Here is a 15,889-nt window from a genome sequence, read left to right as displayed (position 1 = left end):
GGTCCTATGGTATTCATGCTGTCCTGACAGAGAGCTATTTGTATGTCTGTCTTTCCATCAACAATTTGGTTTCCACAAGATAACTTTGCTACAAATTGGTGAATTTTAAACAGATCTGGTATAGAGATGTATTCTGATAAGACCTCAAAAGAGTTAAATTTCCAACCTTCAATGTTTTCCTTTAGAAAAGGTATAGCCCTTCATCATCCATCGACCTGACTTTGTTTTTCACAGAATAACAGGATTGTAGTAATTCAAATAAATCTCTCATGTAACTTTGCTCTTATGAGACCCTGAATGAGTTCCTTTCCAACATGAGTTATGCCCCTTATTGATCACTTTACTGATGTTATGCCACCTGAACTGACTACGGTTACTGCAGCAATATTTTACCAAGGATTGTTGGATTTTAAAAAATATAGCATGCAATTTTATTCTGATATGGCCGTGAATCTGATGGATTTTCAGCAATCAACCTCATTCAGAAGCGTTATAGCCCCTGAATGCCCATCTTCATAACACTGGTTTTCCAACACAAGTTCTATTTAAAGCCCTATGCAGCAATTTGCAGTGAGCAGGGCCCTTCATGTGCCATCACTAATAATTCTAGTTGCCTAGATCAACAACACTGTAAATATATTTGTAGCATTATTTTGCCTGTCATTCTTAACACATTAACCCCTAGCGATGACTTAACAGGGCAGGAGGTAGTAGCCTACTGCCAAGCTCTGTAGCATCATGGTCATGTTGTTGTTGTTGTTGTTGTTGTAGGGTTTAACGCCAGTTTCAGCACAAGATAGGCTATAAATGGCGGCCAGTATAACTGGTAGATGAAGAACCCTGGAAAACCAATGGAAAAACCACCAAACCACGAGAAGTTACTGGCAGGCTTTCCCACATACCCACACTAGCCGAGCCTTGGACTTGAACCCACGCAGACAGAGGTGAGATGGCAGTGATCCGTAATGTTGAGGGCTTTAAACCACTTGGCCACTCGGGGCCCCATCATGGTCATGCATGATACACTAAAGTGGGTGGTATTATAGAAAGGTAGACAGACGCAGCTCTACAATGATACCATATAATCTGGAATATCTAGTTGCACTACAAAATACAGATTAAAAAACCTCATTTTTTGGACCAGACTTTTTTAACCCAAAATTCGCTCGTGGTCGGAATCCAAATTTGTGTATGGATTTTAGACGTATTGGCCTCAGATCTAAGTCAAACCGGTATTAACTGCAAACAGACAGATGAGCCTTTGCAAAAGGTAGGATAAGATGGGCATTTGGAATAATGATTCCATACAAAAATAATGGCTCCGTTTAGCAAAAAAAAAAGAACTCAAACTTTTACCCTTATGCTCATGCGCGAGGCAAATAGCTAATGAAAAACGATGTTTCTAACACAACTAGGCGTCAGCTACTGTCCCTAACTTACAACAACTAATTAAGTTCTTTTTCTCTCATTATCCAATTACTATATCACCTCAGATATTATATAAGTTATCAAGTCTCTTAACAAATCTATCAGGTCTGATCAGTGTTGTGCCCTGATGGACCTCAGACACTACATGTACAGTACTATAATGCTGTGTATGGGTTTCCATTTGCTTAAGTCAGGTAGCAATGTGGGATACAACAACATTCCATGCCTTGTTAAATATCTGTTTTAGTCTCTACTTAACACATTAACCCCTGAAGGTTTTTGTCGTTTTCGCCTGAAATTCGAGTAGAAAACACATTTTGAACACTATTTCTGAATGCATCCGAAAACACCAAATCCCAGGTGATCTTTCAATAACATACTGTCTAGTTGTGCTAGAAACATCATTTTTAATTTGCCATTTGGCTTGCGCATGAGCAGAAGGGTAAAAGTTATTTTTTTATTTTTTTATTATTTTTTTTGCTAAGCAGACCCATTATTTTTGTATCAACACCACTCTTTATTCCTAATGCCCATCTTATCCTATTTTTTACAAAGGTTCATCTGTCTGTTTGCAGTTCATACTAGTTTGCCTTAGATATGCGACCAAAAAGTCTAAAGTCCTGACACAAAATCTGATTCTGACCACAGGCCAATTTTGGATAGAAAAAAAAATTGATGCTAAAAATTGAGGTTTTTCCGTCTATATTTTGTAGTGCAACTAGAAATTCCAGATTATTTGATATCATTGTAGAGCTACATCTGTCTACCTTTCTATAATACCACCCATGTTAGTGTATCATGCTACTACTTCTGGACACGTTAACTCGTCACCAGGGGTTAATGTGTTAATAGGAATTAGTTACAAATTATTAATGACTAATGGCAAGGAAATGGCACATTCTTGAAGCTGACAGACTTCTCTGTGATACCAGATTATTTTCTAGTAGCTCACCCAAGTACATGATCCTGAAATTTCTTAGCGACTTGTTTGTCAATTTAAGGAGAAAGAGTATACTGTATGGAAAAAAAATAAAAACAAAATTGACTTACTTTGATAATGCTAACCATGTTTTTCTCAACCTATACACTGAGTGGGCCTGCAATCCTGATATAATGGCTTTCAGGGAAGAGAAATTTTTTAAATTTCGAAGTTCCTGTAAAAGAGAAAAACCTTTATTGTTGTTGTTGTTGTTGTTGTTGTAGTGTTTAACGCCATTTTTCAGCACACGATAGGCTATACATAGCGGCAGTATTAATGGTGGAGGAAGAACCCAGGAAAAGCCCCAGAAGAACCACCAACCCATGAGAAGCTACTGGCAAGCTTTCTCACATACCGACATTGGCTGAATCTGAGACTCGAACACACGCAGGCAGAGGTGAGATGGCAGTGATCCATAACGGAGAGCGCTTTAGACCACTCGACCACTCGGGACCTCTAGAAAAACCTTTAAAATAAAAATTAAGTTTACTATCCAGGAGTTCCTTTTTCAAAGATTAAAATATCGTACATCTTTGTTTTATTTGCACAGCTAAAATATTACATGCCCTGATCTGCCATTAAATAATGAACATATGGTATGTTCTGTTTTATTTATTGCAAACATTATGTAGGGGATATGTTTTATGTAATGTACACATCAAAGAAATTTTTTTTTGGTATTTTTATGGAAAAAATTCATGTGATAATATGTGAAAAATATTGCCAACACAGCTAATTTCAATTAGTGACTGTCCAAGAAATCACGAGGTTGGTTTGTTTACAACAGTTACATGTATTATAGCTGAAATTCATGTTTATAGTACTTCCATGATGAATATAACAAAACTATTTAATTTCTAATCAGACATTCTTTATGCTGAGGCAAAGACAGGAACAAATGCTTTTAATTTTGGCCCAGATGCAGAATGATTTATCTGTTTTCAAGCGATAGATCTAGCAAAAACAGTATCATCTTTTTACTTTTACTTTGGTTGGAAATTGTTACAAACCTAAATTCTCATAGATTAGAAAAGGTACAGGTAAATTACAAGCAAACATAACTTGCGATTTAGTAAATGTAATGAGTATGTAATTTTATGAAAATATTTATTTCTAACAGCATCCTTAGTTATGCAATGCAGTGAACACAAAGCAACCTTGTGATATGTTGTTGTTGTTGTTGTTCTAGGCTTTAACGCCATTTTTCAGCACAAGATAGGCTATACATGGTGGCCAGTATAACTGGTGGAGGAAGAACCCTGGAAAACCCAGGGAAGAACCACCGACCCACGAGAAGCTACTGGCAGGCTTTCCCATGTATCCACGCTAGCCGAGCCTTGGACTCGAACTCACGCAGACAGAGGTGAGATGGCAGTGATCCGGAACGGTGAGCACTTTAGACCACTCGGCAACTCGGGGCCCCGCTTGTGATATGTGTGTGTGTGTGTGATTATGATTTTTAACGTAGCTTTAACAATTTTTCAGTCATATCACTACGATGTCTGCAGTGTGGCAGTTTATAGTGATGTCCAGCACTGGGGCATCATGCCACAGACATGTAGCATGATGTCCTACCTAATCACATTATCCCGACACCAGGCCAACCAGTCCTAACACTAACCTCTTAATGCTGAGCGCCTAGGGAGGCAGCTGTTAGTACCATTTTTGTAAGTCTTTAGTATGATTTGGCCGGGTTTCGAACCCACGGCCTCCCGCTTCCGAGGTGGATGCTCTAACCACTAGGCCACCGGAGCGGTCCAACCTTGTAATGTAGTCCTAAGATCCTCTGATGCTTTCATAGCATAATTACATGAGCAATATGGTGGTGCCCAAGACATAGTAAATATGTTAGATTTTCATAACATTTGAACTGATTATTTTCCATAAGCACAAGTTTTTCCAAGAAAACTGATATTTTCTACATTTACAAAGTGAATATTTTTCAAATAATAAAGAGTGAATCATCTGCACATAAAGAGTTATCTCAATGGCAAATGATCATCAACAAATATGCTGTTGATTGAACAATATTAGATAAACATCACCTTTTTAAAAATTTCTAAAATATCATACAGACTCTCTGCATAAATCATCAACTTACGCCACAGAAAAACATCAATCCACATCAAGTTTTCTGCATGATCAAGGCATTAAAATTTAACTTGGCTGAGAACTTTGTTCATTTATTTAATTGGTTTGCCGCTACAATGACCACAAATTATCAATATTACACCAATAATCTGAATTTTTAAATGAGTAAAATTTCTGGCACTCTCCTCCATAAATATTTAAAACTAATTTTATCTGATCTACAGAGAGCTCTGGCCTGAGACTGGACAGAAATTTTAAATTTTAAATTACTGTACCATAACTTTTTTAAAGAATAAAAAGATGTGCAATTGTTCTTAACTCATTCTTTTGATACCAACAAAGATCATTTTTCTAGCATTACTCAAGACATTTCTAACCAGCACATTTTGCACAGAAAAATATTCCAGTTATAGGCTTGAAAATCTGAATCTGGAAAATACAGAAAATTACCAGGCCACAGAACACTTACTTGAGCAATATCTATCCATTTCTGTATTATTTTGGCACGCTGAGAAGTTTTGAGATCTGCATGTTTTAGCACTGTGGCTATGACCCTCAGAGAAACACGATTAAATTGTTCAATAGTTGCTAATACACTTCCTGCCACTGTTCCGCCTCTACCATTTTTCCTTGTTCTCCTTGCCCACACAGCTCCTAGACATTGGTGTGGTACAACTCTCTTGAATAACTCCTGTCAAAACAGTAGAAAACAAATTATTTTTAAAAACTAAAGTTTCCACAATTTTAAAAAGACATTGTTGTATGAGAATTTAGAGGACAGTAATTTTTAATGAACTTATTGTCATAAAAAGTGGTTATCTTTCCTATAAATGTACTGTTGTCTGTGATATCCATGAGGAAGTCTTTAGTTTTGGAAATTTCAGTGCCATTAAAAATAATAAACTCCCTTACAATAAAATGTTCCATATTCAAAACCTCCACTGAATGACTATACTTTTATTATCAAGCAATCACAAAACTCATAACAGTTGTATTAAGCAATATTATGTAAGTGTGTGTGTGATTTAGATTTTTAACGTAGCTTTAAAAAATTTCCAGCCATATCACTATGATATCTGCAGTGTGGCAGTTTAAAGTTATGTCTAGCACTCAGGCATCAGGCCGCAGACGTATAGCATGATGTTTCACCCAGTCACATTATCCTGACAGCAGGCCGACCAGTCCTAACACTAAGCTCTTAATGCAGAGTACTTTGCAAGGCAGCTGTTAGTACCATTTTTGAGAAGCCTTTGGTAAGACTCAGCCGGGGTTTGAACCCACGACCTCCTGCATCTGAGGCAGACGTTCTAACCACTAGGCCACTGGAGCAGTCCAATATTATTTAAGAATACAACTTACTGCATCCCTATATGTGAGCTGCTCAGCAAAGTGCTGGTTTGGGATATCGCCAAAGTTCAAGGGTTGGTGATAATCAGACAAAATCAATTGATCCACTTCTTCACAAAGAGAATTAAATGCTATGCCTGCATCTGAAAAAAAGGATAAAAAAAGAAAATTAGATCAAAATCATTTTCACCATCAAATCTGTTAAATTTGATTTGAAGAGTGTGTATGCTCCCACTGCAGGTCGTGAAGACCATAACAAAGCCTAATAAAGCTCCCCCAAAAAGCACTACAATTACACAGAAATCAGGTATGGTAATCTGTATATGAAAAGAAATGTCACTCAAATAATTTAAATTTCCTATGTAAGCTTTACTTGCGTAATTGCACTAACAGCCTTTGTTGGATAGATGTATCTAAGCGAAGCAGAATGGAAAGACAATAATAAAATCAAGACTGCAAGCAGTAGGGACATAGCGAAAATAGTGAGGGGCTCATACATCAAGGAATTCTAAAAATATTCTTTTTTAGTGAACTATATGCATATTCTGAACTAAATTCATCCTCATATTGTATTTTATATACAATTTACTAAATATTTGTTGATAAGTCATGCCCATCTGCCAATAGCAAAAACCCTGGTATGTTATTGCACACTGTGCAGGCAGGGTATATTTTCTTTCTTCTACTGATTACTCCTAACAAACTGCATGGACACATCTCTGCCAGCACATCACACAATGGCAGATCTGGGTCTCTGCAGCTTTATGCAGGACTTGTCCTATAAGTGAGTATAAACAGTAAGCAGTATATGAGCTGTCAGAGGTCAGTAAGCAATATATGAGCTGTCAGAGGTCAGTAAGCAATATATGAGCTGTCAGAGGTCAGTAAGCAATATATGAGCTGTCAGAGGTCAAGTCTGTGAAGTAGGAAACTTAACTGTTCAAGAGCACTCTTATGGCCTGGTTATTGCATTACATATTTAAAGTCAACTGGCATACAACACTGCACTACACCCATCATCACTCCATACAACACTGTACTGCACCCAGCATCACTCCATACAACACTGCACTGCACCCAGCATCACACTATACAAGACTGTACTGCACCCAGCATCACTCCATACAACACTGCACTACACCCGACATCACTCCATACAATAATGCACTGCACCCAGCATCAGTCCATACAGAACTGCAACTGGGTAATGAATTATAAGACTGGCTAATCAAATCCACAATCAATCATGAATTTTCTTCTATTAATACATAACTGAATTTTTAATCAATTAAACCAAGTACAAAAATAGGACTCTTGGAATGTATGTACATAGAAGAATTCTCTGGCACTTATGCACAATAGTGGATATATGGTACCAACAAAAGGTAAAATTAGAGCAATGTAAAAGAGTACATGTTTACTGCATTGGTGGTCCTGCAAAATACATTACAGCACCCTACATCACACCACATGATCATTTTTCATGAAAGCCTGGCATCATATTAGTAAAAATATTTCCCCCCCCAAAAAAACATATCCGACTGATTTTTCATTCATATGTTGCATTATAATAGCAATAAAAATGGAATGGACACAAATTGTTTTCCTTAACAGTACAACCATAAACACAATTTTCAACCACTGGAGTCAAATTACCACCAATAATTGCAGAAGCTCCTGACTTGGTATCTCACAATCACGTGCTTTCGAAAGTCACATTCTAGTGAATGTGTCAGCTACAAGTAAGACCTAGTGATTCTCAGGGCTATGCTGCTTCATGTTGATTATTTCACCATTGCTACAGTAACCAGATTGGTCTGAGCATGATGGGACGAAAACGTACACTGACACCCTTTGACTTACTTCTGCCATTCCTATCATTACTTTTTTGACTGTCCTATCACTACCATCTTTAACTTTATCTTTGACCATGCACCACCCGTTGCTTAATAGTGTGACTGCATCAACATATTCATAGATAAGTAGATATATAAATGAATCCAACTAGTGTATTACTCTTTAAGTATTTGTTAAGATGAACTTAGGTAAGAATTTAATATTTATTATTTGTGTATTTTATTCCTGCTGTGCATATAACTGCAATTGTTTAACTTTTGTGGAGTAATTTGCAAGCACAGCATAACACAAATTGACAATAAAAGATGTAGTCATATTAATCAAGAAACGAATCATGCCTTTTAGAATGTATTAAAAGGTTAAGTGACCATGACTATTTCAGTTATGTGGCTCAAAATGAAGATTTTGTTTAGCATGTACTATCATTTCAAACATGCACAGAACATCCAGAATCTGTTCCAATAGCAAAGTTAACAAAGATTAAATACACATTCATCAATTATGGATTATGATCATGTTAGGGGCAATACAGTGACGTCGTTAGAGTAAATATTTAAAATTAAATTGACTTGTGTAATGCATCTTAAAATTTTCATTTGTGCTTTAAATCAATTTATTTGTATAAAATATGTGAATACACTGCTCATCTGCAGCTCTGATTATATGCATTTAACATTTATAGTACAATCACAAATGCTGGCAAGATTTTATTTAAAGAGGAGAGCTTCCACCTTCTTACAAAAATAAGAGGAGTAGAAACAAAAGAAGGGGGGGGAGAAATTGCTCTAGTTCAACATTTACCTAACACTTTGATATTCATCTTTCTTCCGGCTCCACTATGTTAGAGCCCTACTAAAATCAAACTCTTTAAAAGATGTCAACTCTACTCAGCTACTTGTATAAGCATTAATCTGCTGATTGTATCTGAGCTTAATCTGATTCTTATCTGAGTATGAATCGCCAGCTAGAACAAGTTTAGAAACTTTTCTTAATGGTTTTTATGTACAATTTTCCATAGCTTGCAGCTTTTGTCTTTTGGATACTTCTGCCCCAAAATAAGATTTTTCACTAACTGACAATGTTTCACTATCTTCAATCAGTATTTTAATGACTACAATGCTAGATTTACTGTCTGTTCCATAATGCTTATTAGGAATTCAAGTCCCTCAATGCCTTAGTCTGCTTGTGTGTGTGTGTGTGTGTGTGTGTGTGTGCATGTGTGTGTGTGTGTGTGTGTGTGATTAGGAGTGTGTGATTAGGATTTTTAAAGTAGCTTTAACAATTTTTCATTCATATAACTACCCAAGTCTGCTTGTTCTGACAGAGGTATTCTGACCAAGTAAATATCTTTACTTCCATATTTAACTATTAGATTCTTATTTATCAAATATATCTTAACCAGGGAAATATGGTTGTGTAACAAAAGATCCCAATGGCTAAATTGTTCAAGAAATAATTTCATAGATTTTTAAATTGTATTTTAATTTGGTTTGTTATTCTGTTTTTTCTACACTTAATTTTGAAATACCACAAAAAAGGGGAGAGGGTGACTAGCATGCTGTCTATTTTTGTCTATCCAGCATGTACATCAGACTCATATTTAACACCTTTTTCAGATACAAAATCACTCTCTGGAATACCCAGTAACACTCTCCCATCTCCAATAATCTGATACACTTCATAGCTTTAAAAATAAATTGCCATCATCACTATCATCAGCCAGTATTTACCGTTTGAAATTACCATCTAAAGATAATCAACATTGGGAATCAGCCATCTGGGGCTTTTCTTGTAGCCTGTATTTTAAACGCACATTTGGAAAATGTCCTTGATGCAAGGTCCAAACTACAACAGAATGCTTTTTACTGGGCCCAATGTGCCAATCAAATTAAGTTTAAGAACCATTTAGGTCAGGCTGAAGAACGTCAGATTAAATTATTATGAAAAAAGACATGTCATGACAAGTACTACGATACCTCTACTGACATGACTTAAGAAGTGACAAACACTTTACAGGTGAACAGCTGAATAAAACTTGTAAACTGTGCAGAATATATTTTATATGCATGACTTAAAACTCATAATTCATGCAATCATGCACCCTTGCAGGACCTCTGGTACAATGCCACAGTAAATATAGAACTGTCTGTAACAGAGGTAGTGGAACCAGTTTCCAACATGAAAACTCCCGGTAAGGACTGAATGGAAGCCCCTGATCTCACTGGTCAGTTTTACTCATACCTTATATACTCTTGTACAAGTTTACAAGTTGGGTAAAACTGCAAACAACATAGACCCTGATCAGTTGTTACATAAAGTGCCAACAGAACAGGATCTATGCTGTTTGTTTTGCTCATTACTCCTAATGAATTGCAAAGAACCAGATCTGTCAACACATTATGTGACTGCAGATCAGAGTCTTGGCAGTCTGCAGTTCGATCCAGCATATAAATGAGTGTATACATTATGATTTTTATGTACTGGTAGACTGTAATACTGACCATCATTCTTTCCATGTAACATAATTAAACATTACTGCTGTAACCATCAGCAGGTCAAACTCAAGGCTAAATTATATTAGACAGTTCTAAATTTAACATAAAAGAGTAACTGTAACGGCTGTAAAATGTCATTGCAAAACACAGTTTACCAAATATATATATACAGATAATTGTTTATATGACAAAGATAAATCAATTAACCCAATTAATTATCTCAGCCTTAGTAAAGTTTTCTCTAGTGGCTATGCAGCACAACTGACATTACCTCTTTTACCAGCCAACTCTCTCTGGAATTTCTCAATTTTGTGTTGTGCTCTGATGGCCAGATCAGAGTCAGGTATGTAATTCTTGGCAAACTGTTCCAGTGTATGGAGACAAGGATAATCAGGAGGTTCTCGAAAGTCCTCAGGATACGTGTCAAACCATACAGATATCACAGACTTTATTGCTCTGAAATAGATTTTGCTTCATATCATTACCAAAATTCATGCCATGATCAGCTCTTGGTATAAACACAGATACAACGAAAAATTTCAAGGTATCACAATCCCCAAGTTTTTCGCAATTATCTCTACCACCTTTCTTTCTACACATATATACACATACACACACACATTCTAAAGTTAATTCCACATCCTATCTGTCTATTATGTTAATATGCATATATACAACAGTTATCTCTATCCCTTTTCCTGGTAATACACATACACATAAAAGTTATCTCCAACCCTTTCAACCACTACACTGGCCTAAGTGGTAAGACTGTCCACCTCAGAAAATGTGTCAGGATAGTGTGGCTGGGTGCACACATTGTAGCAATATGACTGAACATTTTTTAAAGTTACGTTGAAAAAAACAAATCACATACAAATCACACACTCCAACCCATTTCAGGGTAATACATACAAGTAACCCATCTCCCAATCTCTAATCTTAGGGAAAAGATCAAAATTTGGCAACCACATCTAAAAATTACATAAATCATATCACAAACTTTGATGTTTTTATCTTACGCAATGTAGGAGTTATACAGCATTATGCACACCGGCATGGACTGGCAGGATAACTATGAGAATAATGAATACATGGCAGTGTGAAGTAATTTATTAACAATTACTAAATTCAATGATATTTATATAACGTCCAGGTACTGTGAATTTATTTCTTTTACAGAGTAAATCTTTTTATGGTTTTTTGTTTAAAGAAGGCATTTCTGTTCGTATTAAAATCCAGGCTTTGGTAATGGGTCCTATTCTTTCTAAGTAAAGATGGATCTTAGCTCACTAGGTCTTTACATATATTGTGGTGACAAAAAATTCATGTTAATTAGAATCAAACAAAAGATATTAAGGTAACAGTAATTTTTGTAATTTCATTACTCTTTTTTACACCTAAAGTCAAGAATTTTCATTTAGGTCTTCCAGTATTTTCTAACAATGAACCATGCATATATTCTAATTCAATCTGTTTTCCAGTCATACCAATAAACACCACTGCCTGCATAGACCATTTGACCCTGGGGACAGCCTTATTTTTAATATGACATTTTGGGGGTGAATTTTTAAAACAATTTCTGGGTAAAGTCTTAAAAGTTCTATATTTTCCACTATTTTTGAGAATTCCTTAAAAAATAAGTAAAAACAAGACCATGTATTACTGTAAGAAAGAAAATATTTAATTAAATTATGTTTCTATGAGAATACTTACCTGATCACATTAACAATGAGATATAAGCCTGAATCTGCCCTACTAAAAATAAAGAACAATAACTCTTGCTCATTAGCTGCCCTTAACACCACCAGCAATATACAGTGACCCCGCTATAGTGCGCTCAGTTATAACGTGAATTTGGATATAATGCAGTCATGACGTGGCTCCCGAAATTTCATATACATGAATTTTTCTTGTGCACAAAAAAAAAAATCTTAAAAAGTACGAAAAAATCGTAACAAGTTGCTTATCATTTTGGGGAAGAGATCGCATATGAATAATACAAGACGATCGTGGCTTGGCTCCTGAAATGTTATATGCATTTTTCTCGTACACGAAAAAGTATGTTTTCTCCTTAAAAGTAAGAAGAAAAAAACGCATAAAAAGTTTATTCTGGGATAGTGTAGGTATTCGCCAATGTTGCAAATTTGGATTGTTTTTCCTTGCTGGCTGCTAAACATACCATGTGGCTTTTTATTTATTGGCGACATTGTTGGCTGTTTAAACTTTTATATAGGTTTGGAGTGCAGAAATTCAGAGGCCCCATGAAAGGAAGCCACAAACTGGATATAAAATTCACTGAAATTTATCTATTGTTACATAAACAAATTCTTTGTCCATACTGACAAACCATCTAAACAGTGCATTAATATATCATACTCCGCTTTTCTTTACATCTACCGGGTAGCATGAGTTCTGTATGTTGTGAAATATCCACTTTTTTGTTGTTGCCATTTCTGGTAATGGAGATTAAGGGGACGAGGCATTGTCTCGTAATCTATCTTTCATCAGATTTTCGGCCGCTCGCTAGTAATTAATATTTTTACAAAGACTGACATTTGTATGTGGATGGTAAGTAAAATTCCTCTTCTTTTCACTCATGTTTTCTGTAATAATCCCTGTCATCAGAACACCTGCATCTCTATCGTTTGTTGACCCTTTGTTAATTTTCAGATGCATGCGTGAAAGGTAGCATCACATTGCTATCACAAATGTAAAAAAAAAAATACATCTTACTTATTGGTTTATTCAGTAGGCATGGAGGGACAATAACTAGAATAGTCTAAACGACGGCCAATTCCTTTTTAAAAATGTACCTGTGTGTTACTTCCAGTTGAGGCTCATCCAAAGGGCTTCCTGTGGTTGCATCACTGACACAGTATTATCATACATGTCAGTGATAATGACATGCTGAGTGGACTGGTAAAGTGAACCAATAGGCCAGCAAATTCATTTGTAATGGGTGCACATAGAGGCAAACAAGCTGGATCAATTTGTGCTGCATTTAATGACCCAAGAGTTGCAAGAAATCTTCTCTGGAAACTCCTGTCATGTTGTAAATGAATGTGCGAGTTTGACAATCCGCATGATGCAGACATGAAGGAGATGTACATGATTGAGACTGGTTATAACCTCCATGACCAGGTAGACAAAATACTTGGATGCATTTTTCCTTAATTCACAAGAAAACTGAGATGACTCAAAAGAGCTAGACATCAATTTTGCCTCGAAGGAAAACAGAACTTGCCATACCTTCTGAGATTTGTCCAAATACATCACTGTTGCCACTGAGGTAGTCGAATGGAACAGTGATAATGCCAACCATAGGTTGGTAAAGATCTAGAAATTGATATTTCAACTGAATAGAGAACTGTAAATCAGTAAACTTGTCACATTAACCAAACAAAAGAAACTTTTGTGAAGCCGGGCAAATAGGGACATGAAAGTAGGCATCTGTAAGACCGAGTCTGATCTCTATTTTGAATCTTGGCAGAGAAAGGAATTCATTGAAGTGACTGAAGACTATGATTGACCTCAACTTGACCTTTTTGTTTTGGTTAAGAATAGAACAGAAACCAAGGATCGTGATTTTCATACAATCTGCACCTCCCATTTGTTGAAGAGTGCTGTTTAACCAGCTGAAGAATTTTTGTCTTTTCTCTGTCTAATAGCAAACCCATTAAAAGGGGAGAGGAAGAAGAGTGAATAAACAAAATATGATGCAACTCCAAAATGACTTGGATCACTGGTTCATTTTGCAGCAACAGGTGGATCCAATGTGGCTGGCATAGCAGGAATATGTTACCCCCAAACATATTATATGCAGGTAGTGGAGGTGTTAAGTCACCGGCAGGAGACAGGAGGCTTGGGGGTGGGGAAACTTAGTTTCTTGCCTCCTCTGAAAGGGTGCCTCCTAAACTGGTTCTGTCAGCTGTTGTCTGATGGCATAAGGAAGAGATCTGATGGACACTTGGAATGTAAAAAGCCACTTTGTTTGGCTTGCCAATCTTCCATCAAATGTGGTAGGGAGGGCTGGTTCTAAAACAAGGATACAGGAGAAGCAGCAAGTTGGATGGTTAGTTCTGGAGCTGCATGCCTCAAAACTTCAAATCTGCTCCAAAAAGGCAAAGACAAACCAGACAGAGTCATCCTTAAAGCCAGAGCATTTGTTTCCTTGGGAAGTGGAACATATCAAGTTAAAAATTGGCAGAAGCAATCAAGAACTTCACCAGCAAATGGTGAGCTGCTATGTTACTGACCAGAGCAATTTGGGCCATCAACTCCCAATCATATTGGTTGACTCACTTTTTTCCCCCCGTCAGAAAATTGCCAAGGAGGCCAAATCTAACATTGAAGATCTGATGAAAATGTTCTGAACCAACTCTGATTTAATGGGACTTTTTATTTTTAATCTACTTTATAAAAAGTAGGTGCAAATATGTTAATCGCCACTGAATTTTTATCTCATGCTTGAAGTTCAGTATGATAAGAGATAGATTTTGTAAGAGATTGCTAATGGACTTCTTCCACTTCAAGATAAACCATTCCCTGTGGAAACAATGACACGATACCATTGTCCCCATACAATTTACTGCCAATATCCTACAGGTTAGCAGTGAACAAAGGAAGTATGGATGACATAGTTACCAGTCATGTGGAAGGTGGTTTGTGCTGGTACTGGCCATACCACAGGCTTGGACAGATTCATTACTAAAATCGCAAACATGAAGTGCTTGGGTAGCCTTATGTCAGGCAAGACAGATATTAAGATTACAGTAATTGTATTTTGCGGTAGACATTTTATGACGGAAAGATTTATCATTAATATCTTCACAACTGTAGGGATATGAAGATGGCTGGATCAATTAACAAGAACCCCATAATTGTTATTGTATGTACTGTAAATAATCATGTAAAAGCCCATTCACGTATAAGCCGACCCCCAAACTAAACTGATATAAACACTAAAAAGTGCATGACCCACGCATAAGCCGACCTACAACTCCGAAACATCTCAAGATGTGCAAGGTAAGTTCTAAATGCATTTATTTTGGCAAATTTATATTTTTAATCTAAAAAAATACATTTATACTTATCTCGAGGTTGGCGTGCATGGTTATTGAAAAGAAATGATATAAACTTGTTTGAAAAGTAATTTATTTAATTTTCTGTTTTCTTACTGTTTCTGACTAATTTAGATTTGTGTATAATTTGATTAAGCAATGAATTGTTTTTAGCATTTGCGAGTTGCTGTAACACTACCTCTCCCTTCAGACTCGATTATTGTTTGTTTATGCATTACTGCATTGGACATATTGCTTTGAAATTGTAAATACCTAACTCATTAAAATGTAATCCCAGCATGACAACACAATGAACAAACAATACGGTTCGATGCTAACACCGTACAAGCTGAGTTGTAGTTTGCTTTGATGTAAGCGACCTTACACCATACCTGTGAACTTTCATGTCGCAGGAAGAAAACAAAATTTGGGTTGCTCCACGCCTAACTGCCGATTTCATAATATCTCCCGATTTTTTGCAGAGAACTCCTGACTATTATAATATGTCTTCAATTTGCATCTTTTCTAAGCAAGAAAAGTCCCACATGTTCTGTGAATTACTGTTGTGATGAAATATTTACTTTACTATAAAAAATTCGCTTCTTCACTAAATATAATGTTAAGTTTAAACA

At 36.3% G+C, this 15,889-nt stretch overlaps 1 protein-coding gene across 1 annotated transcript in view; it reads right to left on the bottom strand.

The window, feature by feature from the left end:
- Positions 1-15,889, bottom strand: part of LOC149779078 (ral guanine nucleotide dissociation stimulator-like 1) — a 78,831-nt gene that overhangs the window by 43,812 nt on the left and 19,130 nt on the right. Inside the window, exons 5-8 of the mRNA XM_089939630.1 lie at positions 10,469-10,653; positions 5,858-5,988; positions 4,968-5,189; positions 2,479-2,582 (exon numbers count right to left, since the gene is read on the bottom strand). Of these exons, the coding sequence (XP_089795756.1) occupies positions 2,479-2,582; positions 4,968-5,189; positions 5,858-5,988; positions 10,469-10,653 (642 nt within the window). The remainder of the gene's footprint in view (positions 1-2,478; positions 2,583-4,967; positions 5,190-5,857; positions 5,989-10,468; positions 10,654-15,889) is intronic.

This window comes from Sinohyriopsis cumingii, chromosome 17 (assembly GCF_028554795.1).
Source record: "Sinohyriopsis cumingii isolate HCF-2022 chromosome 17, ASM2855479v2, whole genome shotgun sequence".
Taxonomy (NCBI): Eukaryota; Metazoa; Mollusca; class Bivalvia; order Unionida; family Unionidae; genus Sinohyriopsis; species Sinohyriopsis cumingii.
This window is presented reverse-complemented; position numbering and strand designations above follow the sequence as displayed.